Here is a 26,784-nt window from a genome sequence, read left to right on the forward strand (position 1 = left end):
GCCATCTTTTTTTAAAAAATGTGATCTAGTCAATTGGTATCGATTTGAAGACAGGGCACGTAATCTTCAGTGTTAGAATGGAAATAGATTACTTAATGGTAAGTTAGAACAGATGGATGAGAAATCAATTGAGCTGATGGAAAAATCTATCTTCAACCTCTATTTTCTGATTATAAGCTGGCTTTTCTGCATCTGCAGTTTTCTACTGCAGATCCATGTTACATATAGATGTCACAAAACAATCTTCATTACTAATACTAGAAGAGTGTGCTGGAATCCAATTCCTTCACAGTTGCTTTACTTTTTGCCATTCATCTTCCTTGGCCACTTCTTTTCTACAACGCATCCAGCAGGCTTAACGAAAAGAGCAGTGCCCGTTCTACTTCAGCTTCTGGGCAATTTCCTTTTCTGGATTTCATGCAATCACCAAGTGCTGAGATGTTGGGAATGCAGTTGCTCCCAAGGACATGCTTAAAATAAATAACATGTTTGTTAAGATAGTTCTTTAAGACCTCATCCTCCTCCTGTCTAATCTATTACATTTAACCTTGTTTGTGATCCAATATAATCTGACAGTATTTTAAAATACTTAAGATTGTCTGGAAACGTCCTCTAGTTTTGATACGTTTTTCTTTTGTGTTTGACTATTTTACAAGCAAGTCCAGTATTAATGAATTGATAAAGCTAAATTACAAAGGCTTCTTGTGCTTTGTCAGCTGTATGCTGTGATCAATCTACATTTCAATTCTGAATTATGCGCAGAGATGTGTCAGGGATTGCAACACTGCATTCACAGAAGACAAGTTATTGTCAACTTTTCCAATGGTTTGCTGCCTGGAGGAGACACACTGTCTCCTAACTTTTCATTTTAGATTTTCTGATTACCATTCTAAGCTCCCCTGCCACCCACTGTTAAAAGCAGTCCAAAACCAAACAACTGACTGCCCTTTCTACGCTCTCTACAGCTGTACTGATGGTAAAGCTCAGCAAACTAAACCAGACAAACCCAAAAATCAAAATAATATTACTTTGGCACAAAATTAGATGTTTTGCTTTGGTGTCAGAACCTTAGTACCTTTGGTATGACTCTGAAAAAATGTAGATTGAATTTGAAATTTAATTGTGTCAAAATAAAAATTTGAAAATATTGTTTCACAAACATCTATTGCATTTCTGAAAGAGCTGTGGCCACAAGTACGAAATGAATTTGCCACAGATGCACACACAGTTTTCATCCCACCGTAGACTTTTTTTGAACTTGCTACGTTTTGGCATGTATTCCCCAAGTTTTAATTACAATGGCAAGACAATTTTGGTTCACTTATGTAATTATCTTTTTTTTCCTCTCATATCTCAGTCTCTAAAGCAGCAGCATGGGTGAAGTTCCACGCTAAAATACTGCTGTCACTAGAACTTCTTTATTTCATGACAGTTCTGAGATCGTTCTCAGAGAAAGAAGTTTAATCTGGCTCAGAGCTCCTCATGGGCCTGTTCTTGCAGATCATCTCAGGCAACAAATCCCACTATAGTTTTCAAAAAAGTCCTGATTTTTTTTTTCTACCTGCAAAACGAAAATACTATTTAGCTGCTTAAAGGTAAAGGTTTTACAGTTACTCATTGCAAACAAAAATGCTCTTTTTCTGCCACTGCAGCAAACAGTCATTTTCCTTTTGCAGTATTCATTGAACTGTTGCTCTCTAATTTCCCCCTGCTGATGCAGCTCCCTCTTCACTCAGTTATGCCTGTTCCTTCTTTCACCTCTGACTCCAAAAGCCATGTTGATGCATCAGCACCAGGAAAATGCTGGGGCAGCAAAGCAGAACAGATAATTAACTACTGCTGCAATAAATAATACAGGCTTTGAGACACAAAACTGATTTATCAAATACCGATACGATCTATTCAGGCCCAGGCACCACAGGAGGTTCAAAGTCTCGACAGCTTTGATAAAATCTCCAAACAAATTTCAGATTTAATCTGCGTGTTACAGAAGGGCATGCATCTCTAGTTTCTATCAGAAGAGGATGCAGGTTTTCCCCACATTTTTTAATACAGTCTTCTCTGAGAGGTATTAATAATAGCCAACTGAAACAAAACCAGTTTAGCTAATCTCCCCTTCCTCTTTTGCTAGGTCTTTTTGATGAGATGAGAAGCAGAATGAAACAAAAACACTCTCTGACTACAGTATTCTTCAACTTCTGATACTTGCAAATTACTACAGAATATGCATACAGTGATGCATGCATATGGCATGATATTTGCAAAATATGTGATTATTTGGCATTTACTGTGCTTCAGTGTCACTACTGCTTTCCCACACACCATACTTAATCCCACTGGGGAACGGTGTGCAACACTGAAGATCTAACTAGGGATGTTTTGAAAACAGATATAAATAGTCATATTATTCAATCAGAGAATTGATTTAAACCGATTTAATCATCCAGCTGTTAAGAGTAAGACTATAAATATATGGCTGTATATGGGCTGGAACTTTTGAAATAGGGAGTTCATGAAGCAGATTAGATCATGCAAGTAAAAAGGGTAATTAAAGCAGAATTTCAGCATTTTGGCAATTCTTCCACCGCAGGGCATAAGCACTCCTTATGAATTGGCATCTTGGGTTTCATTTTCAGGTTTTTTTTTCTATTATTGCTTCTCCTCTTTAAAATTGCTATAATATAAAGCCTTTTTCCCAGTTTTTCATACAGCACAAAAATAAACCTGCTTACTCCTCTTCAGCATGATAGGCTTTATTAAAGTCAGGGAAGTGTGGAGGCATTAATGGTATGCTGTTAACAATATATACAAATGTTGCTCCAGGTCAGGATCTCTATAACAACTACCACAACTAAAGATAAAACAATCCAATTCTGCACCAAGGGTGTTTCGATTCCAAATTAATATCAAAGTGTATGGACTGTAATGATTTAAAATATCCTGTAAGAAATTACAACACTCCTAAACACAGACATTGTATTTTATAAGTAGTATGTTACAGTCTATACTGGATGGGAAGTAAGAGAGAAGTTACTGAAAGGCTAGCACAGTATTTGTTGAAGGTAATACTCATTCCAACAATAATTGAAAAGGAGCAGGCTTCCTATTATTGTGTAAATGAGCTGAACTAGAAGGACTTACACAATTAATCTACAAAATAAGAGTATATGATAAAGAATGATGAGCTTTCCATTTATTTTTACCTGGCTATTCTCTGTAATTATATACCTCAAATACATTTTATTAAGTACTATTAAAATAATCTATAGAAAGCTCATTCTGTTTGAACTTGCACAGAAATCTCCCTCGAGTTGAAAGCGTAGGAGGATATGACAGAATTCCCAGTTCCACTAAAGTCAGTGTAAATATTCTGCTGTTTTCAGTGGTATATAATTTTACCATTGTTCAGGTTTGTCCTGAAAATACTGAAGAGGAAGCCCAGAAGGGCTGGCACAAAAGTAGTCCGAGTGAAATGAAATGGGGAGAAGATAAAGGACAGCAGTAAAAAACAGAGGAATGGAGTAAGAATCATGCATGTCTTGTATCTGTAGAGAAACTATGTTAAATGTATACGCAGTTGCACATCTACTATTCTGTTTTAGGAAATACAGCATCTCTAGGGAACTCTTGTGGTTCAGAAGGACATAGGAATTGATCCGCAGAATAACACACACGTAACTTATAATTGTGTGGTTTTTTCTATACAGAACTTCAAAAAGTCTTTTCACATTCTTAATTACACATCCTTAATCTCGTCCCTTAAAGAAGGCAGGGCATAACTAAGGTTAAAGTTTATAAGTATCAGTCTCAGAACTTCAGCTTTTATAAGGTTTAACAAGAATTTCAGTCTTACCCCAATGAAAAAGCATGTCTTGAATTTTTAGCAAAATATTTCCTACCATACCTCAGGACCATTGGGAAATACTCTTCACTGGCAATAGCCATAAACCAAGTATTTAGAAATAACAACCAACGTTCAGGACCAGCAGTCTCCAGGAGGGATACGCTTCCAACGTAGCATGTGATATTTCAGCTATGCAGCTCCCCCTGAACCTGCAGATTATAGCATTTGGCTTAGGTACATAATTTCAGTTAGAATCTGGTTCTTATATTTCAGGAGTTGCTGGGACTGGCTGCAAATGGCTCCAAAGGTGATAGCTGAGCCTTCTGGCACCGCTCAGCTGCACATTAGCTAGTCCAGCACAGAAACTCAGCACACATTTGGCATAACTCCTATGGGTGGATAAATGCAATTGAGTTATCTTCTAATCTAGACACTACTTCAGTCAGAAGGCCCAGATTAGTGAAATGCACACGTGCAAATACCCCACTCTTCTCTCCAGCTGGCGTAACAAAAAATGTTTTGTACCTCCTTTTGCTCCTGACAATTGCCAAGAATTGGAATAGCTGTAAGGGAACTAAGTTAAAACAGCAGATTGTGATACCTCTGCAGAAAAATGGCGCTGTACCTCATGAGAATCAAAAGCTGAAGTAGAAAGAATTATAACTGCTCCTTTTGTTTGCTAAATAGCTTTAACTCCTGGCAATGAAAAACTGGAGCTAATGAATATTATTACTAAGCTGTTTTGAATTTCAAGTGGAATTTCTCAAGAATTTTGGATGCTCTGTGTGGTAAAGTTGAATACTGCAAGCTGCGAAGCACTGTTGGGTCCCCAGCTCAGCCATGAATTCCTGGCTCTATATCCATCATTCCCACTCTCTGGGGGCTTTCAAACCTTGTGTCTGATTTCAGGCAAGTCCAACAAGGGTGCTGAAGGCTCAGACACAGTAACACTTGAACAAATGCTGAAAACTGGATAGAGAAGAGACCCAAAATCGTTTCCCCCTATTGGAAAGCTGTGACAGCATGAGCCCACAGCTGTAATGCCAGGCAGCCAGCAGCAGCCAGCCAGGGAGATCAGAGGTTATTATGGGTGGGAGAAGACTGGCTTTGATTAATTTAGTGGCCATTATGGTGAGGATACAGTAGTTTTGATTAATTCAGTGGCCATTACAGTAAGGATAGAGGCTACAAACTAAACCAGACAGAGCTCCACTGTCCATGTTCAGCCCTGAAAAAACGTTCAGTTTTTGACTTATTCTCTTTTCCAATAAAAACTGACAACAGCATATTAAACCTTGGTCTCCAGCTTAAAACAACACAAATTTATTACAGATCCTCCCGAGTATTTGGCTCTTAGCAAAGAAAAAGAATATATACACTAGTGAAAGGCCGTCTCCATTTACCTGAGAACGCTTTGCCAGAAGATGAATTCCTGGCACAATAAGCTGGGTGGTCAGGGGAAAGCTGGAAATGCAGCAAGTCCATTCAGCACTGGTATCCGCTGTCTCATACATTATTTTCTGGCTATAAGAGCTCAGGGCAGTCTTACACGTGTTACTGCTTATGTCAGTCTGCACATTTAAACATAAAAAAGATGCTCTGGGACTGAATGGGTTTGATATTTATTTGACAAAGCTATCAAACCCTGTGAAACACACAACTGATACCTGGAGGTAAGCCCAGAAACTTATAGACATGACAAAAATGGAAATAATCTCATTTTATTGATGATTTTTATAGGTCCAAGAACAACAAAGAATATGACTGAATCATTTCATGAAAAGCAGCACAGGATTATCCCAAATATAAATCATTTCAGTGTTTCACTTCTCATCTTATCACTGTTCTTTATTCCCAAGATAATATGCTAATGAAAAAAATTTTCTCTGATCAAACTTTTTCATGGAAACGCAAAAAAAAAATAATGGATTTGCATGCTGTGAGTCTATCCCCAGATGACTAAATAAATCTGGTTAATTAATGGCAGTATTTTGTCTGCAGCATAGATAAACCAGTGGAGTCCAGATTCTGAATAGATAATAGAAGAAAGTTAGTTAAGTATCACTAGTACAAACTACATAATTATTTTGCCTTCAGGAACTAAATTAAAGTTTTTCCAAGCATATGTGGGGAAGAATATATAAATAACAAGAAAGTCGGTTTTCTCCTTCTTTTACCAAGAAGTTATTTATTTTCTCCCACCTACGCTGTGCAAGTAGATCTCTTGCAAACTGCTCTGCAGACAGTTGTTAGTATTTCTCAAGTTTGATCTTCTAGACCTTCTGCTTCCAGTCCCATATGTCTCCTGACCAATACACTGAGCGGAGATTGTTATAGCCATAGACTAACACAGGCCCAGATTTTCCAGAGGAGCTAGGGAATCTCAGTAGCAACAACAGCCCAAGTTTATGTTCCTAAACCATGAAATATGACCACAATGAATTCATCATGCTGAACATTAAATATTCAACATTTCAGAAGCACATTTCTTATTTCTTCTTTACAATTCCACCTTAGAACAGAAAAATCCTTGTCCTTATGTCTTCAATTAATTTATAATACACTTTGCTAAGCTCTATCTTCTCCCTTTAATGGAATTTCTCTGGTGTCATTTTTTTAGACCTATAAAAAGTGATTAGCTATAGCCTTAATTTTCATTTAAATCATAAATTATATAATCCATAATCTATTTTTTTCTGCATTTCAGACAGCATTTTTCACACTGTTTAGATTAACAGTGAATTTAGTCTTTTGTAAAAGTATGTCTAGTACACCTAGTTTCATACTCGATTGGGAACATTTTTTCCATTTTATGAAATGTCTTATGAATGCTATGAGTAAAGAGCCTGTTAAATACCTACCCTCCCAAAAGTCATTTAAACTGGCTTTCTGTTGTAAACACAAACTAAATAATTACTGCAATGGCAAAAGGTTAAACAAGTCTCAAAAAATACTTCATGCTACTGAATGATAACATAGATTCTTACCAGAGTACAAAGTCTTTAACTCTATATGACCTACTTCAATCCGATTCAAGTAAAAAAATAGGAGTTTTATAAGGGAGAGGGTAAATACAGATAAATTAATCTTCTTAATCCCGTTCCTTGTGGGCTAGACCATAATGATTGTCGTAATTTAAAGTGGTTACATTCACAGGCCTCTGCCAAGTCATAAATCAAAGCACTGATATTTCTATGCACATCGTATTCTGCTGCACGAGAGCCCAAGAGATCGCCTCCTATACACCACAATAGACAACAGCACAAGCTACCACTTCTGTGGTGGGCAAGCTGTTTAGCTGCATCTCCGGTGATCCATAAACACCTTACAGTGTAATTCTGCAAATAAATCTGACTTCAAGTGCCATCTTGGGGATTGAGTGCCACTCTGAAACATTAGCTCAGAGTCCTTTGTTCCTGCTGGGAACAAAAGGAGATCAAAGTGGCTGGAAATGTCTTGGAGAACGTTCATGCTGCATCAGGGAACCACCGCCAGTGCAAAGCCCAACTCTGCTCCCTTCTGCAATATAAAACAAGCGTGAAAGCGTGCTGGTTGTTTGTTTAAAGTGGGAAAGGACATAGCTTGGGAGAAACTCTGCTGTACTGCACTGCAATTTCTGCTGAACAATCCCCTTTCCTTCTTCCCTCCTCCAGTGCAATTTATAGCCCAAGTGACCCAGAATCAAGGATCCAAGATCTCCTTCTGCTCACTCCCTTTCTTCATTCGGGCTGACCTCCACCTGCACAGCATTGAAAATCCCATTTGGCAGGTGACCCCCTTGTAGCGTGGAGGTCACTGGCAAAGCGCTCCTCATCTTCAAGCAGGGAAAGATCTCACTCAACCCATCAATTCAACCTGCAGCCTTTTTATGCTTCATAGCATTGATTCCAATAGTTAACCACGTAAGCGCTAGTTCAATAGCTACCCTACTATTATACTATCAATATTAAAGACAAAACACCACTGAAAACTTGTTGACAAACAGGGGCTAAAAGCTCAAGTAAACTAAAACAACCTTTAATAAACTGTACTTTATGGCTTTTACTTCACCAGCCAAGCTCTTTCTGTGGCCTTTGTTTAATTTCAACTGTTAAACTGGAAGGATGCATCTTCTAATTTACCTCTTATCCCTGATAATGAAATACAGAAATGGTCTAACTACTGACCAAAAAACTAAGAACATTTTTTTTGGAGAGAAGAAAACCAAAAAGAGTCAACTATATAAAATTAGGAGAGGCTTTAGGATCCTTTAGAGGCTAGGCATGTGGTAGGCAACCGCCTTATATACCGCACAGCAGGACTTGTACAGTTATTATATGACATAAAGAAATTGAGTTTGAGAAACAGTCATTCAATAAAGCAATTGGGTCACCTACAATTAAAAATACCCACACAAAATAAGTTTAAAAAAATTAACTGAACCGAAAAAAAGTCTTTATCACAGATGATTGTTACCAATTCAAGTAAACAGCAATCCACAGATATTTCTTTGATGACTTTTGATAGATACATAAATGCAGGCTAAAATTCTCCCTCACATTTTAAAGAACACATTGGTAGAGTGAGTTTGTTTGAATGGGTTTTGAAAGGCATTATACTGCCTTTCAGTTAGCATCTCCTTTTCCTTAACTTTCTCCACCACTTTTATTTCTTTTCTCTTTACTCATTTTTTGTTTCTATACTAGCTGCCAAAAAAAAAAATCTAAATTAAAACACAAACCCTGCCCACCTCATCCAAAGAAACCATAACCAGCCAATCCAACAATGTCTCTTCCACTTAAGCCAATAAAATCACTGCATACATCTGCATTGACAGTCTCTTCTGCTCAAAAAAAACCCCAAACCACAACCTCAAACCAAAATAAACAAAAAAACAACCAAACAAACAATAACACCACCAAAAAAAAAACCCCAAACCCAAAAAACCCCACAACAGAAAAAGCCACAGTAAAAAAGAAAAAGTCATGGAAAAATACTGCAAACCACTGCAATATAACTAACAGACTGGCAAATACTGTTCTCTGAAGAGGGAAGTTCTCTGAAGCTCACTGCTGCTGCCCTGCTGATCAGCTAATGGAGTTTTCTTTTTTGTCAAAGTTGTTGTTCAATACTTTTCTCACATATGTGATGTAAACACACTGTTTCTTCCCACTTCTAAATGCATTATGGTGAGAAAGCCTGTAAGGCTTTCTAACACCTTTTTTCAGTTATTACATTGCAGAAAAGATAGCTGCTAGGCACCTCATCAGAACTGAGCTAGATGTCGATCGCTCTGAGCCGCAGCCTTCTACCAACCCTCTCAGCCTGGAGTGCGGCAGGAAGCTCAGCACTTCATCCAGCAGCTGATGCTGTAAACAGCAGATCTGCAATGCACCAATCAATAACCAATAACGGTTTCCAATGCTTACTCGGGCAGGGCAGGAATATTAAAGCAGCAGAAAAAGGACAACACGCAAATGGATGAAATTTCTAGAGAATGAAGATCTTCTATACCTATGGCCCAAGAGCTGCAGTCCCTTAATTTGTGTTTGTGCATGTGTACATACAGGCCTGGGAGCCACCAACACATCCAGGTAAAACCTGTTCAAAGACAAGGATGTTGCTTCACTCTGAGTTGTCTACAGAATCCCACACTGTCACCCTGGTTATCAGTGACCAAAAAAGACAATATGTTACCGCAACCTCAGCTTTACATAACATACCAAACATGACAGATAAATAATTTATTCAAGAGCCCTTCTCCCATCCCTTAGGTTCATTTCTTCTACACTAAATAGGAAGGTACCATAAATCCGATACAGTAAAAGTAATATTTCTCATGTAAAATTGGCAGACTGAAATACTATTCATAGTCTTCAGTATGACATGCTTATCTGTCGTCTTTCAATCGATCTCCATTTCAGTGTTCACCAGTTCACAGCCTACTTAATTAACAATTATTTTACTTCCAAACTAAATATCATGCTTACATTACGTAAGGACCATAACTCCTAGGGAAAATATCTGACCACAAACTGACAATGCGAACTAAGTATTAAAGGTCTTTCTGGGCGATATTGATATGCACATAGTCCAAGTCCAGCAAGTTTCAATGCTGCATATTTTTCATTTATAATCCTATCAAAAATCCACGCAGTAATTTCAGTGGTAACAGCATTTCCTGACTAACTCCAGTGAAGACAGAAACAAACCCCACCCGAAATACCAAAACACAAATTGGTTCCCTTTACAATGACTTACTGTCAGATACAGTTTGGGATAATGGTCACTAGAGAGAGGAAGGAATTTTTGGTAGTTCAGTAGAGAGATAAAGTATTTTCCATTTTCATACTAGGATATATCCACAAATACCCATGACTTTATTTTGTTTTGCCTTTCTTTTCCATTCTTTAATGCGTCTTTCTCTTGACTCTGTCTCACACAAAATCTATTCCATGTGTTCGCAAGTATATATTCATTTGAGGTATTGTTACTGTTATTATTATTATTATTAGGTTTTAAAGCTCTTTATTCAAATCAGGTGTTATTCCATATTGCTTTACTTCCCAAGCAAAGAGCCAGGCCTTTCAGCTTGTCTCAGGCAGCCCAGTTCCACGGAAATCAATGGCACCATTGTAATTCCCAAGCCGCTGAGGATCTGCCCCTGCTTGTTAGAACAGCAGCTTTTCTACGTCCACAAGCACGTAGGCATAAAAGTCTGATGAAAGTTCAAAAGCATTTTTAATTTTTGTGCACTTCTTTTCAAACACTTTTAAAGTTATTTGGGCAGTAGAAAAAACATTTTATCCAGCTAGGCTCCAAAAGTGTTTAATGCAGTTCACTGCAGTAGGAGTGCTCAATGGGCATTTTCAGGCTGTTCCTTATCCTGCTCACAGGATCGTGAGGATCCAATTAATTAATGTCAGAAAAACACTTTGAAGATAAGAACCACTTTTTGCGACGATTTTCTCAAAGAACCAAAGAGCTTTTGTTTCAACAGCCAAATCTTGGATGAAGGCATGAAATACAAACCCATACACGGGTGGATTGCAGCAGCAAACACCACGGAGACAAGGTGAAGGAGGGCAGCCTTGCACAGCAAGGAATTTCACTCCCTGTTCCCATCTTCTCTCTGGAGCTATTCACCATGCTGAATGGATTTTAAGCACTAAACAGCTACATTTTAAAAGGCAATGTCTTGAAATGCTTTTGGAACATCTTAATGCTCTATTAAAGTCTGGGAGCCTTTCAAAGAACGAGAAACCTAGGCAGGTCTGCTTATACTCATAGGCACTATGGATGCAAAACCATGCACAAGATGAAAAGTCTGGCCCATTACTGCATTCCCTCAGAGATCAGTTCTAGGCTTTTTCTTACATTGATTTGGACTCTGAGAAAGCCGGATCATCACAGAACGGTTAGAGTTGGAAGGGACCTAAAAGATCATCTAGTTCCAATCCCCCTGCCCTGGGCACGACACCTCCCACTAGACCAGGTTGCTCAAAGCCCCATCCAGCCTGGTCTTGAACACCTCCAGGGATGGGGCAGCCACAGTCTCTCTGGGCAACATGACACAGAAAAGGTTCAAAATAAATATTTAACTTGAATCCACTATCATTTCTGCTGGGGATGCAAATATGCAATACCTTTGGTAGCACCCTCACTTTCATCTCCATTGTGAAACCCAGAACTTTGCAAAAGATTAGTCTAATTTATCTGACACACAACACGCCAAAACAGAATCTGTACTTCAGACTCTAAGTACCTCAGACCAATTAAACACATTACCATTAACATTAAACATTTCCTTGAAAACCTCCTCTACATAGTGTATTTTCATGGTTTTAAGTCACCAAAGTCAGCACATATGCAGGCCTAAAGAATTCCACTATTCCATTACTCTGCACCATTAGGGAAAGTAGACATTCCACCCTTGCAAGGGGTGCTAGTGAACTGCTTTAGGAGAGAAGAACAAGAGGTGAGAACTGCAACTCAGACATTAAAAGCTGTTTTTCAGTTTCCAAGAGAAGAAAGACATAGGATGGCTGCTTTATACTGGAGGAGGGAAAAAAAAGCACAAGCAAGTGGCAATGCATAACAGTTACCAGTTCTTGTTAAAATCTAAGTCCGACAGGAATTTGACTCTACATACACAATATTGCACCAATTTTAAGATGTAGGCATACCAGAACGAGAGAGCAACAGATGAGTTGCAAATGAGCAGATGCTATAGTCAGTGCTTACTGTTCAGTCTTGTTAATTCATTCTACCTCTAAGACACAACGAAAATTCAAAGATGGTAAATGAAAATGGCACAGTTCAACCAAGTGAAAAGAAAGCCCTGAATTGACCAGGAAAATCTGCATCCTCAGACGTATACACAAATATACTAAGGAAATACAAAAGAAAATTTTAGACTTCATTACACAGTAATGTTACATCTGCTCTGTCACAGTATTCCTTTGTTTTCAAATGCAGCACTCTGAGTTTTAGATTCTTATCTTACAATCTAACAGATAACATTAACTCTTCAATACTAAGGAAACTTGAGCGTCTCTAAGCTTCTTTAGAGGGTACCCATCAGCACCTGCAGAATCAAGGCCAATGGAAATGCATCTCACTAATTCTGAAGCCTAGCTGGGTTCCAACATGCCTGATTTTGGTTGGACTTCATAGGAATCCTGACCATATTACCATTGCTTTCTGCTTAAAACAAGCAATGAAGCTAACAGACTGAAAAAAGCCTTCATCAATTCATCTCCAGAAAAGTATTAAATTGCTATTGCTTCATCTGCGTAGGGATGATACTGAAATAAACCACAAATGCTTACATCCCATTCCACACTCCCTGTTTCTTCCTCTGGAATCGTTAGAGACATTTCAAGGTGGGAACAAAACCATTCCGTTTGATTTCACCTTTGCTTCAAACTGGAGATGGACATGCTACCGACACACCACACATTCTAAACTGAAAAACAAGAGGACAGTGAATTTTAAGATTCCTTCTTTGCTTTGTTTCTCAGTTTAACTTTCAACTTTAGCCAACGAAATCTATGTCGGGTACATGACTCTAGCAGGAGAGAGTATCAAACTTCCTAAGGCATCAGACTCACCTGATTCTCAATAAATACAAAATAACATTCCTTTTCCAAGGTGCCTACAGAAAGTCACATTGCTGTGTTTTGTGTTAAATGTTTGAGTGCCTGAAATAATTGTCTGGTTTTATTTTTACAATAACATTGTGTTCTACTTGTTAGTATGCTCATTTCACAGTCTGTTAACTGAAGACAAATAAAGGCAAAGAACAAAGACACAAGCCGCACCATCCGAAGCAGCTTGTGAAAACACCACTTCTGTTTGTGGAGTGGTCATGGGACACACTTCTCCCTGGGTTCTGGGTACGCGCCTCTCCTGACACACGAGCTACCACACGCAGTTAGTTGTGAAGAAACACTCCAAAGGGCCACCATCAGTACAAGGTAATTCAAGGTTAATCTGAACACATAAATAGAATTTCCCATGTTTACCTTTTTAAATTAAACTATCTACAATGTTCATTGTAATGTACTAAATCACAAATACTTCTTCACAAACTAACAGAATGGAATAAAATCCTGTATTTTCCTTTGCAGTTCTCCAAAATCTGTCCCCTGCTCAGAGTTCAGCCCACACTAAGAGGCACGGGGAAGGAACCTGCTGTTTCGATCTTAAACCAGGGAACCTTTGCTTATAAATACGGACAAACTTTGCGGTTTCAACACACAATACCTCTCCCTCTAATAGAGCTAACCACGGATAGTTAACAATAAACAAGGTCTGTTGCTCATTAGGACTGTACCAACAGTTTCAAAACAATCCATGAAGAAATGTTTTGAAATAGAGACTGAAAAGCTTTAGGAATGAACTATGATGTGCTATTAAGAGAGACGAGGGTAATAAGAAAAATTAATTTATCACTATATCAACAGATAGATATAATATTTATAGTTATCAATACAGGCTGAAGAAACCGCCAAATTCTTAGGATTACATGCTTTTTTTCAACTGACACATTGGAGACATTTTCTCAAAAGTCCACTTTGTTAAAAATGCAACAGAAAATGATGATGTTGGAAAGTTACAGTCTCTAAACACAAATTTAAGACTGCATTGTGCTTCTCAGGCTTTTTTTTTTATTGGCAGAAGACAACTGAAGAAAGGTATTGTCTGTTTATAATGTAAATTTAAGCTCAAACCAATCCCCATGGCTTGGCCTTCCCCTGCATTAATTAGGCTTGGGGAAGGAAAGAAAAAGTATTTGGTAAGAACAACAAAAAAATCAGAGGGAACTATCATTCTGGATATATAACAACCTCTTCTAACCCTGCCAGACACTTAAAGAAAAATCAATCCCCCCAGCCCTCTGGAATACAAACCTAAAAGAGAATGATTAAGTGTTATGACAGAAATTCAACAGTAAACTTATAATTCCACTTATTGAAGGAATCTTTATTCTGCAGTCTGACTGAACATCTGCAGACACATTATACACTAAGACATTGTTGCCTTAGGTCCTTACAAGCAATTTACAAGACAAATGATGGGGCCTCTTTTTGCCAATAAAAATGTAACTCTTTCCCAAGTTTTGCAAAGCTCTGGTATTGCTTATCATTTAAGTGTTCTCATGCTTTGGTTAGAGCCCTCCTGCTCAAGAGAACCGCCCTGCTTTTGCTCCTCCCTGAGCTTTACCTCCCGTCGTTTCAGTGAAACCGCCACACAGAACCCTTACTTCAGGTTACATTCAGATGCTCCTTGCTCTGTACCAGCTACAGATAGGTTTTATAGGCACGGAGGAAACAGCTGTAGCCTTGAGCCATAGCAATCACGGGTGCCAGCTGACTGCACGCTGACTCAAAGCTATGTGTTTTCTTCGGTAGAAGTGCTGGTGTAGGTGAATGAGATGGACTGAGCTATTAACCTCTTAATGCAGATTAGCTGTAGCTGGACTATCACGCCCTTAATAAATCCCTTTATTTGCATTTTGTGGTTACCAGTTGTCAACAGATACTCAGATTTTCTATCTCAGGGTACCTAAACCATGTCTAGATTAGCAGCGCGAGCTGGCAACCTTTGCTAAGTAGCTCACTAAAATCAAGTTCACAGTCTCACAGCAGACATTCACCTGACCCAGAACTCGCAGCCACACAACCAACATTTTCACAATTACAGCAGTTTGATTACCTCACAAATGTATAAAATGAATGGAGCCATGACCGTGGGGTAACTACTGCTGCCATGGGTACAAATATGAAAGGAAGATTGGGTCTGTAAGGCTTCTAAGCACCCGAATTTTTCTGACACAAAGTGTTTGAAGCAATATTCAATAGAAAACAAAGACACTGGGCAAGTTAAGAAATAAAGGATAAAGTTTAATCTCCCTTGACTAACTTAATCACACAGCCTACAAATCAAGTTTTAAATCCTCGTCTATATTGTGTATTAGAAAAGACTTGGATTTCTTTTGGAATTTAATGCTGCAATATAAAAATATTCTCTGCAGATGAAATCTCTTTATTTGACCCAACCATGAAGCCACTAATCATGTAGACTTTCTACTGGGTGATTATTTTACTAAAAGAGATTTTAAAAAGGGTAAGGAACAAAAATCTTGAAACTGAGAAGTTCAAAGGGAAATAAGAGAAGCAAAGCAAAAAAAAAAAAAAAAAAAACAACAAAAAAAAACCAAGTTTATTTTACAGAATCAGACAAAGATGTAGGAACACATTCTATCTGACTAGATCAAGGGACACTTAAGGAACAAAGAAAAGTTTTTCACTATCCAAAAGAGAATTTTGCTCAGGATAAAATAAGATCAGAGAATCAAAAGAATGCTGTACAGAAATATCCACGACAATTGAAACCAGGTTCCCAACCATTTTTTCTTAAGTTTTGTTGTATAGCATTTGAACAATTATTTAAATTAGTAACAACCTCTCCTCTTGGCAAGAAGAGGAAGAAATGTGTCTTCATGTGATTTGGGAATTTGCCTATGGATAGTTTATGAATTTGGACTGACACTGATCATTCTTTATGTATAGCTAAGTCAGAGTACAAAATTAATTTTGAAGTAAAATTTGTAAAACGAGGAGAGAAGCATCGTATCAGACCCATGACTACCAAGTAAAATCACTACACCTTGATCACAACTTTAAAAAGGAACATCCTTCATCAAAGTAGTGATCATTCCAGGTAAACAGACTACTGCGCAACAGATACATACATTACAGGGACTCTAATCAACTCACAAAGCTAATGACTTCCAAAGAGTACATGACATTTCCAAAATTGTCCCTTGTTGGCCATCTCAGAGACAAAGGAAGAATGGAGTGAAAGCAGAAAGTCAGCTGCCTTAGTGAGAGGAGAATCCATGTTACTGAATATTGGTCAGTGCCATGAAATGTATGCATCGCAAGATGCTCAATTAATACACACTCTCTAGAAGAGCTCAGAGTTTTTAAGAAGCCTTGAACAAACCATGTGTTGATATTCCAAACACTGTGCGCTAAAACCAATGTTCAAGCGAGTATCCTCATGCAAACTACTTGATGGTTTGGTCATCAACTAGAAGACAAAAATAATCTAAAGCTTTGAGATCTAAGAAGTTCACATTAATTGGGTTCAGATTAATAAAAACTGTTCAAACAGCCCAACCCTTTCATTTTTTAATGCATCTTCTTTGAAATTTTGCATTCAAGTTTGTTGGTTCTGTCCTTAACTGGAAACAGAAGTATAATGAAAACACTGTGAGAAAGGCTAAAATTAAAGATTTTGGGGTCTGACAAGAAGCAGGAAATACTCAGTTCTCCAGAGGCTTCCTGGCCAAGGGGGATTGCTGGGTGCTTTACAAATCAAACTGAATAACCAGCCTTTCTGAGTTTCCTCTTGCTATTTTGCATACTTTTCTTTATCCCTTTGCCTTCCTTTCAAAACAACCTTTCCATATTTCAAGAGAAGGAAAAAACATTCTTTCAATACAGAACTTATGAAACAAGCACCTCAGTGGGACTCGTTGCTGCTGGCTGTTGTTCAGATGATGTATTTGCAGGGCAGATCATCAAAGCAACAGCAGGCTTCAGCTGGTGCACTGCTGTAGTGATAGCTGGTTTTATAAGAACATCACTTACAGACAAATGGTAAAAAAAAAAAAAAAAAACCAACAAAAAACACCAACACTTCTGTCAAATGATGATAGAACTAGGAAACACAGGAAATGAAAACATGATTTCTATGAGTTCCAAAACTGGTCACGACCACTGTCATCAATGAGCATGTATGAGCCAAAAAGCCTAGCCAATGGGTGCTGCAAAGAAATATTATTCTTCAAGATGCAGAGGGAAAAAGAGGAAAAAGGCCAGGAAGCTGTTTACCTGGAAAAGCAGCAACATGGAGAACTCTCCTTGAGATTCAGGCCAGATGGAAAGCCACCAGTCTTCCAGACAAGGCACCCAGGCTTTTTGCTCTGCACCCTGACTTAGGGCTCTCTCTCAGCAGTTCTTCCCAACCAGCAAGCAAGGAGAAGCTCATTTAGAAGCTCACAAATGGAAACGCTGATGGCAAGCGACATGCAGAAGACTGTTTTCTAAGACAATGGTGGCAAGCTGTGATACAGAAGTTAACCCAGCCATTAAGGCTTAACCACTTTCCTGAAGCCAGGGGAAAGAGTACTTCCCATCACTCAGATGAATAACATGGTCTGCCTTTTTTTAAGATCTGCCACTTAATATAAAGAAAAGAATAAATCAGCTTTTGAGAAAGCATTTCTTTTGCGTGTTTTCAAAATGTGCCTGGAACCCTACAAACCACTATACAGAGTGTTAGATATTAGCTGGCTGTTCAATGAAGCCAGAAGGGAAAAGGTCACCTTAGAATTTACTATAATAAGATAACCTTGCCAGAAACTCTAAAATGTAATTATTTAAGCAACACCAGTATTGAAAAAATAAATGGTCAGCAAAGAATAATGTCCTAGATATATTCTGGTTCAACTACAGGTCATTAGACTAGGTAAGACTCTTGTGCAACTTGAATTCAGTGGAGTTGAATTCATTAACACCAGGGTTGAACTTCATCCAAAGTCTTAACAACTTCAAGAGCCTTAGTAAGTGATCACCCCAGCCAAGTAATACACGTTGGCTAGAATAAGATGAACATTTATTTAGTGAAAGAAACTCTCCCTCCAGAAAATCAATTTGAAACTCTTTTAAGGACAATAATTCAGAGGATATGTAAATGTAGGTGTGTGTACATGAAGAACCAGGCACCTTAGTGATGAACTTCGGGTAAGAAGCGTCAGGAAGATAGCTATTGCACATTTCTAGCTGTCTTAATGCGCTGCCTCCTTTTATTTTTTAACACTTTTGCATTAGAAGCAAACTTGTGGCAGTCTTTATTCTCCTTTGTAACTAACCTACACATGCATTATCTTCAAACATCGGCTGAATTCCAAAGGCCAAATACTTACCAAACCTGCAAGGACTTCAAGGTGACATCCCCTTTGCAGCTTCAGGAGAGTTCACACTGGATTTTAGATTGCCTCACATCGTACACCTTACATGAAGCTGTCCCATCGTCATTCTTCAGTCCTGGATTTTCCTGATTTTGTTCTTTTAAATTTGATGATAAGCTCATATTGTTTTCAAAAATCATTGCCTTGTAAAGACTTTTACAAGTGAAAGATCCTAGGCTCTGGCCTGGCTTTGTGTGTCCCAGATGTTTAGCTAGCATCACCACAGAGGCGGCCTTCCAAATCCCAGCACTAACTAACCCAGGTAACCACACACATAGAACTGTCGCTAGAAAGCATAAGCAGTGGTCTCAATTGTCCTGTAACCTAACCTTTTAGGAAGGAATGACTTAATAAATAGAATATTATCAATAATGCAATTGTATGTAAAACAGTTAACACTTCATCCTAGCTATAACTTTTTAATCGGGAAAAACCACGCTCATGATGGCAGGAATATGGCTCCAGAAGGCAAGATCCAAACTCAGGCTGACCGAAAAATTCTTGACAGAATATGCTTCTAAGATTTCTGGCGTCTCCAGGCATAAGCCATAAACCAGAGACTCCTCATGACTCTTCACCATTGTCCTGAATCCCCCAACCAGCATGTGGTAGCCAGACTAGCTATGTTAAAGGTAATTATCATGACCCAAAATAAGAGTAGATTGTAGGCCCCACACCCACTGAAACTATAGTTTGCAAAGGAAGACCACGAAATGATAAAACATCATCCATCTAAACAAGTTTTTGCCATAACCAACTAACCACAATACTGCTCTTACTTTTCGGCTTATGGAAATGCAACCCATGGAAAGTCTCAGGCCAGCACAGGTAGTTGAAAAGTAAATCCTGAAGTGAATATGTCAGCAATTAGTGTAATATGAACTCACATGCACTGGACTGGGTAGCTGCATGTTTGTCTGATCATACTGAGCTTCCGTGCAGAAAACAACCATCATAGAAAAGCATTCTCCTGGATAGGGTAAGCATGAGACACTGCAGTACTGAGGCTGTTTTTAAAATCCATGTTGAGAAAGACAAAGCTCTTAGTAGATCTGTGTTAGTTTTGAATTAAAGCATGGCCACGCAGAGAGCAATTAATTCAAATTATTATTAATTCAGATAATCAATATATCTACAACTAAGCAACTAATGCTAACGAAACTGAACTAAGTGAAGTGGAAAAAACCAAAATCTTCTCTGTTCATTAGGTCTCTTCTAAAGCTGACACAGAATTGAACCTTTTGAGGTGGCCAAAACTTGGTTAAACTTCCACTAGTGGTCAATTTTGTGGAGTCAGAAAATACCTAACCAAAAGTAAAATCTGAAGCATGGCAGGAAAAGACTGAGAGTGGAGACAAGGAGATAAGGCAGAAGCAAAAAAGCAGGAGTTATCAACTGATATTACTATGTTTTTATAGGAATGCTGGATTTTGCAAACATTTTAAAAAAAAAAAACACAAACAAATTGTTTCTATTTCAGTGTATTATTTCCTGACTCTTCAGTTCAGTATTCAGGAAATGACTACACAACAGATTTGCTAGGATTCCTAATCATAAAAAGCATAATTTAAGAATATTAATCAAAATCTTCTGGTTAAATTTATACAGAGATTACAGCTGCCTCTTCAGATAGCACTAATTTGCTCTGAAATTTCCTTATGGTTTGAACTTGCTGTGCTTAATTTCAGTTTATTTAAGAAGTGATTCCTTAAATCTTTTCTTCACAGTTTGGAGCATATCATCATCTGTACAAAGAAATGCCTTTGTTGTTTAACTCCAGCAGAGAACAGGCAAGAGGACCAAGGACAAAAGGTAAAAAAAACAGTTATTGTAATCCAGATATTGTAATTACCTAGTTTATAAGTAATGCATTCAGTAAGCTGAACATGTGAGAGAGATTCTCCAACTCTAATGCACAGACTGACACATAGAGGGATGCACTCAATGAATAACGTACACCACAAGAAATACAATGTCGAAGGCTTTGTTGGGGTTTCACAAGTCCATCACAATAAACATTCGTAATAGCATAGCTTTGGGTCGCAGCACTTCGTAAACCCAAATGAAAAATTGTAGATTTTCTTTCTGAATAGGAATGTAAGAATCTCAGTGGTGCACTGATAGCTCTCACTGCTTATTTGGGACAGGCAGGGAACCCAACGCACACCTAAGCACTGTAACAGAAGTCTACTATAAGCAGATCCCCTTGCATATAAAGTAACTGAGAAAACAGAAAAACTCTCCTCCTCTGGCATATTCTTGCATGTTCATTCCAAGCCCTGAAACTTCAAACACATATCCTCTCTTCTCCGTACTACTATATGGCATCTGTTGCAACTTTTTTGAACAGAAACCTTTAACCTTATATAAAAATTTAAAAAAATTTAATTAAGAGTAATTTTAAAAATGTATATTTTAAAGGGCATTAATTGATGTAATTAGCAACACATGAAGGAAATCAAGGAGTCAATTGCTAATCGATAAATTATAAAACTTCTCACAGGATCACATGTGATATAGCAGTGCCTCTAACAATGTTTATCCCCTAAATTCTCTGCCAGTGTTCTAATCTAACTCCTTTATTTGCTGTAAATTTGAATCTCTAAACTGATCTCAAAATGTTACTTTAAGCTCAAGAGCTGCAAACAGTATTTCATCATGGGAGACACTGTTTGAATGCTATCTGCTGCAGGGAATAAGGAATCAAAATATTTTTCAGAGAATCTTTTCACAGACCCTTTAGTATCAGCCACTGTTGTTTTCACATGACAAATTCCTTAAATCCATACTCATGTTCAGGCACACCAATATTCACAAGAATGCAATTAACGTCTCTTAGACTTTTGTTTAAAAAAATAATGTGTAACTCTTATTTTAATCACAAACACTGTATACTGGCATGTGCCAATAGAAGATGCTAGAATAGCAGAGTATCATTTTACAGAAAGCAGGAAAAATGGATTAGATCCAAAGATCTCCCTATCTCATTTAGCAGCTGAAAGAACTTAATTCCATGAAATACATAATATATTCCCTGAAGGAACTGTAAAGAGCTTTACAATTAGCAATGAAATAAATTTCATTATGAATCATCTTTGTCGTAAGTAGTATTCAGGTAAAGCACAAAATGTTGAGAGACTTGCCAAAACTCTAATATATATACTTTCCCTTTCATAAGGTATCTCATAAACCTCTGCTGCTGCTGATGGCAGGCATATGTCTGGTTCCGTTTGCAGAACCGAATCTCAAAGTCATACGACTCCAGATTCAGACAACTGCTCTAGAAATAAACTGCTGCTTAAGTGACAGGACATTACCAGATTCCTTCCAATTAGAATAAGTTCATTACACATGGTAAGTGTATTTCAAAACGAATGCATTTTCAACCATTGTATCTTTTACTCTTGAATTAAGCTGAATTTTAATTTTTATTATTGATACCTTCTTCACATCAGATTCTCTTGCTGTTGAGGCTATGGATATGGATAACAACCAGCTGCTTTGAATTAGGTTCTCAAGACCCAATGTGCAAAAAAGCACCTTCTGAATAATCACCTCAGATTCGTGTCATTTGGTTTCAAAATTTTGCCATTATCCCAAATCCCAATCCCAAAGATGCTGAAGTATTCATACTCAAATCCACACGTTTTGGAGCATAAGTGCTGTAACGAACCGGTCCCACTTAAGGTATTATGGTCATACTTAATTCAGTGGCAAGCTTCCCATTTCAGTGTACGAGAACTGGCCAGCTGACGATTACCAGTGGGATAAGAAGTATGTCTTTGTCTCTTTTCTGTACAAGACTAGCATGTGACAGAAGTACTTTGCCAATGGAAAAGTCTGTCCAAGGTCAGCAGTTCTCTTGATGAAAGGTCTAACACATCAGCCAGTAAGAAAATACTGCTAAAATATACTTTAAGAAGCAAGTCATTCTGTACATAGCTCAGGACTGTACAGCCTACAGCCTTGTTTACCCTTTGTAGAGTCTAAACCTAAATTGTAATATGTAGGTTTTGCTTTTAACTGTAAAAAAAATAGTAAATATACAGACTGATTAATACATTGTTAATATTTATTAATAGCCATGATATAGCAGCCCAAAACTGGACTGCCTTCTTTCCAAACACACACACAAGAAAAAATACAAGATGCTTACTTGGGAATTTCTGATCCGCCTTATGGCTCTGTTAGGGGTAGTTTTGTCTCACTAAGAAACACAATGTTGCAGGCCATTCTCAATTTGACTGTTAAAAATTTATTTTCCTTTATCGGATCAACACTCTTCCTACAGTAAAGATCTTCAAGAAATGGAAAACCTAAAAGGATTTTTAGCACTTGGAGGGGAGAGGAGAAGGGAGATGAAAAGATTGTTTGTGCTGTTTGAAATTAATTCATTCAAAACAAGAAAACATAGGCAGAAGAAAACAAAAACATTGTTGTTGAAGTTTTTTAAGGTATACAGAAATAAAATAGTATGGATCACTAGATGCACAAGAAATCTATGATTTCGTAGTTTTTGTGAAAAGTTAATTACAAAGTTACACAAACAACCAGTTGAACGACCATTGAAATAGTTTTATTACAAATCTCCTTTAATATGAATATTCTAATTACCTAGATAATGACTTGTTCCAGAAACACTGAAAGGTTCATATACCACTGTCATGTTTTTCTTTTAACTAAAGTTTATTGTCTTCAAGAGCAAGAACTTAAAAATTTCATTCTGCCATCACTCCAACTTGTGCAAAAAACAAAAATGCAGTATTTAAAATTAGCAAACCTTAATAAGCTACCATCATATTCAGCATCATCATTAGAACTGTGCTTTTTATGAGGGTCACAGTTTTGCAACCATGAGCAACAAATTACTAAAAAAAGTTTACAAAAGGAGTATGGAGAAGCTTTCAAATGTTTGGATGACTTTTAGCTGAGTTTGAAACTCTTTGGGTCAGAAACTTCACATTCTTGCCTGCTTTTTCCATCACCTCCTGATTTTACAGAAATACATCTTGTGAAAACACACTTCCCTGATTACTTATTTGCTTAGTATTTTTGATAAAGCAGTGAAAAAGTGTGGAGCTTTGTAAAAATTGTTTAATGAAGCCACATGGAACTCAAGACAGTCTCCTGAACAGAGACAAGCAAGGTAGCTCAGATTCCCAGAAACATCTGCTGTCATCTTCTATCAAAAAAATTTTAGTGACCTTGAGCTGACTTATAATTTTGCATCGAAGCAACCATAAAATGTGCAAAGTGAAAGGAAAACCCAAAGCAGCTAACTTGCGCTCCTCGCAACAAGAAGGCTGTTGCTTAGGAGCTGCTCCGATGGCTGCAGCTGGACTATGACAGAACAGGGACCTGAAACCTCCGTTTGGCAAAGCACTCAACTATGTGCTTAAAGGAATGCTGCTGGGTTGTTTTTCTTGTTGCTGCTGCAGCATAAGGATAAGCTTAGGATTTTTTTTAATGTATTTGTAAAGTTCAAGGTGCCTGCTTATTACCATAAGCATAGAGAAACCAGTCCGTACCAGAGCTGAGTTTTCAGGCTTCCCAGCTCTAACAGGGATATGTGCTCTATAAAAATGTGCGTGTCTAAATTTTGAACGCTATTTTATCAGTGAGAAATCCAGGACCACCAATATGCCAAAAAACACCTCCCAATTACCATTTCACTTGGCTAATAAACTGCTCGATAAACCTTTCTCTAGTTTCAGTTTTCTGATCTGTTAGAACATGTTCATTCCTGCCCCAGTGCAACTCACCTGCCTCAAGAAACTGTAACAGTGTAAGCAGAGAGCCTGGAGTCCTTCTAGCTGGAACTACAGTCTCAAGAATTCCTAACAGGGGAGGGAGCTGGCAAATTTAGCAGACTAAATCCATACCAGCAGCTTTAAAATGAAACATATGAAACGGATAAAAAGAAAAAAGAAAGAAAGAAACAGTGATAGCATAAACCAAGAGCTCAGGGGATAAGGAGATAAGGAGTAGCATGGGAAAGGAAAACTTTGCCACTTTCCCATACATGCCATCAGCCCGGTTATTTTTAAGCAAAAAATCTTACTCTTTTTCTGTCCTGCCCATTCCAAAAATGTTCAAGTGGCTCAGGACATTTTAACATAGTTAAGGGATTTTTTCTGCCAGCTGTTTTCAGATGCTGGCATATAAATCTGACAGAAAAATTACATTCAACATTTTATATATTAGTAACATGGCTGCCTTCACTGTCCTGCCAAGTAAGCTGTGTTCTCACTCATTTTGTACCGAATGTACAAGTATCTATGGAAGCTCTTTAGATAGAATTATTGGTTTATTTCATCATCAAACAAGTTAGTGTTGATGGACACTATTCAAACTGATCACATGAAAAAGTGAAAGCCAGGTATGTATAATGTGTCAAAAATATATCTGGATGAAACCAGGACAAGTTAGAACTGGTAAGATCACCCTACAAGAGGTCGGGAACATTTGATTTTCTTGGACTGTATGTAGCTTATATTATTGCTTTACTTTTGAAGAATCACTTTTTTGGTAAAATTATGGAGTTCACATTACGGATCAGACTGTTCCTGATAACAAACTCCAATCTACAGGCAAATGTTTCTGTAGAACTCATTACAGCTCCAGCAGGAATTAAGGAGAAGAAAGCAGAAAAGAGGAGGGAAGCAATTTAATAACGAGGATTTTCCTTTCTTGCTGGACCAGTAGCTGAGATACTTACCAGACAGAAGTGAGATAAGGCAGCTGTCAAACAAGAATACTGGGATCCGAAACTTCCAGTACAGCTAGACAGTTCTAGTAGTAATTACACCAAGCTAGCAAGAAAGGCCGTAAGTACCTCCATTGTTATTGTTTGCTATGGTAATTTTAAAGACGGATCTAAGGAGAAATTAAAGCGCGAGGGGCAGGTCTTACACATCTTAACTGACTTTCCTCTCTCCAGTCCACTCAGCAGAATTGGCTCCAAAACAGAAGCACAAATGTAGGCAAACTGATGGCTTTCTAACCTGGGAACACCAGAGGTTACAATAGGGAATGGCACACAAAATGCACACAAGACAGACATAGATTTGCAGAAATTCCACATCATCTCTAATTTGCAGCATGCTAGACAGATCTAGAAATCTACCACAAGATGCTATGACATTAAATACAAACATTCCAGGATTCTCTATGTTTTTGAATGAAGGACCTGCTTCAGAATACACAATTGTACAAATGACCTTGCATTCTGCAGATACCACCCCAATATCACATTATCTCAATACAATTTTTATATACTTTCACTTTAAAAGAATCGAAATTTTTAGGTACTCAGAAGACACTCTTTTCTCCTCAAGCAGCCTCGGTACACTTTACATAAATGAGCATGCCGCTTGGCTGGATTCTTGACCGCTCAGAGAAGGTTAACAATGTGAGAAGCGTAATCACCACAGTGGAACAACTAATAGGAACCACCAAAGCCAAGTCAGACGGACAGGGAAAGATGGTAACAGGTCTACGGTGTTCGTCACGCGAGATCAACCCAGAATTATAAACTGCCAGTTAGTTCTGATCGCAATGCCTATTTAATGATTCCACCACCCCCCAACCACCACCCCCCGCTTTCTTTTCCTCTCTTCTTCTTGACATCTATTTCACACTGCTTAGGTGGCCTTTCCTGGCATAACCTCCACCCAGTTGCACAAGCACACAAACAGTGCTTCATTCACTGAGATGCAACTTACCCAAATAGTTGTTGCTCTTTGACATCTCAGTAATGTTGATTTTAGTAGCTCCTTCGGGAATTTCCACTATCTTGTGGTAGCCGAGATTTGTTAGCGTGTGTTTGAAAACTCCGGACACAACCTTGCAAGCAGTGTTGTCCCCTCCGCATATTCCACACTTGTCAATCACCTTGTCTGAACCCAAATAGTCGTCACAGCCAATGCTCTGCAAAATAAAATAAGATTTCTTTTTACAAGATCTTACAACTGCAGACTTCAGCCGTAACAACCAGGGACAGTATGACTTTCAGAGAAGATTCAATCCTGAACAGATTTTGTGTATTAGCATTTCAGCAATTTCTTCCCTTGTTTTTCTGTATGCAAAAAGGCAATAAAAACCAGAGGGTTCACAGACATAGGGATTTCAAGATAGCCAACAGGTTTTTACAGCCTGTTACCCAAAATACAAGAATACACTAAAGAACTAAAGAACACTAATGCATTGATCATTGCTGACTACACCGTCCTTGGCTGAAAGAAAAGAATCTCTTAACATCTTTCCTGTAGCTGCTAGTCAGAAAAGAGGTGAAGAGTTATGATTTTCTTATGATCCAAAAATGGGCTTTTTACAAAAGCAGAAGTTGTTGTCTTAATCTCCTCTAAAAATGAGCACTGAGCCTATTCTCACCAAAGGGGGTTTCTAAAAAGTCTTT

The 26,784-nt window shown here is 38.0% G+C and overlaps 1 protein-coding gene across 7 annotated transcripts in view; it reads right to left on the bottom strand.

Annotated features, from left to right (window-relative positions):
* THSD4 (thrombospondin type 1 domain containing 4) overlaps positions 1 to 26,784 on the bottom strand; it is a 331,149-nt gene that overhangs the window by 46,031 nt on the left and 258,334 nt on the right. For all 7 annotated transcript variants that reach the window (XM_054213910.1, XM_054213911.1, XM_054213909.1 and 4 more), the window contains one exon: positions 26,093 to 26,297. In XM_054213910.1, coding sequence (XP_054069885.1) covers positions 26,093 to 26,297 — 205 coding nt within the window. The remainder of the gene's footprint in view (positions 1 to 26,092; positions 26,298 to 26,784) is intronic.

Source organism: Rissa tridactyla, chromosome 9, assembly GCF_028500815.1.
Source record: "Rissa tridactyla isolate bRisTri1 chromosome 9, bRisTri1.patW.cur.20221130, whole genome shotgun sequence".
Taxonomy (NCBI): Eukaryota; Metazoa; Chordata; class Aves; order Charadriiformes; family Laridae; genus Rissa; species Rissa tridactyla.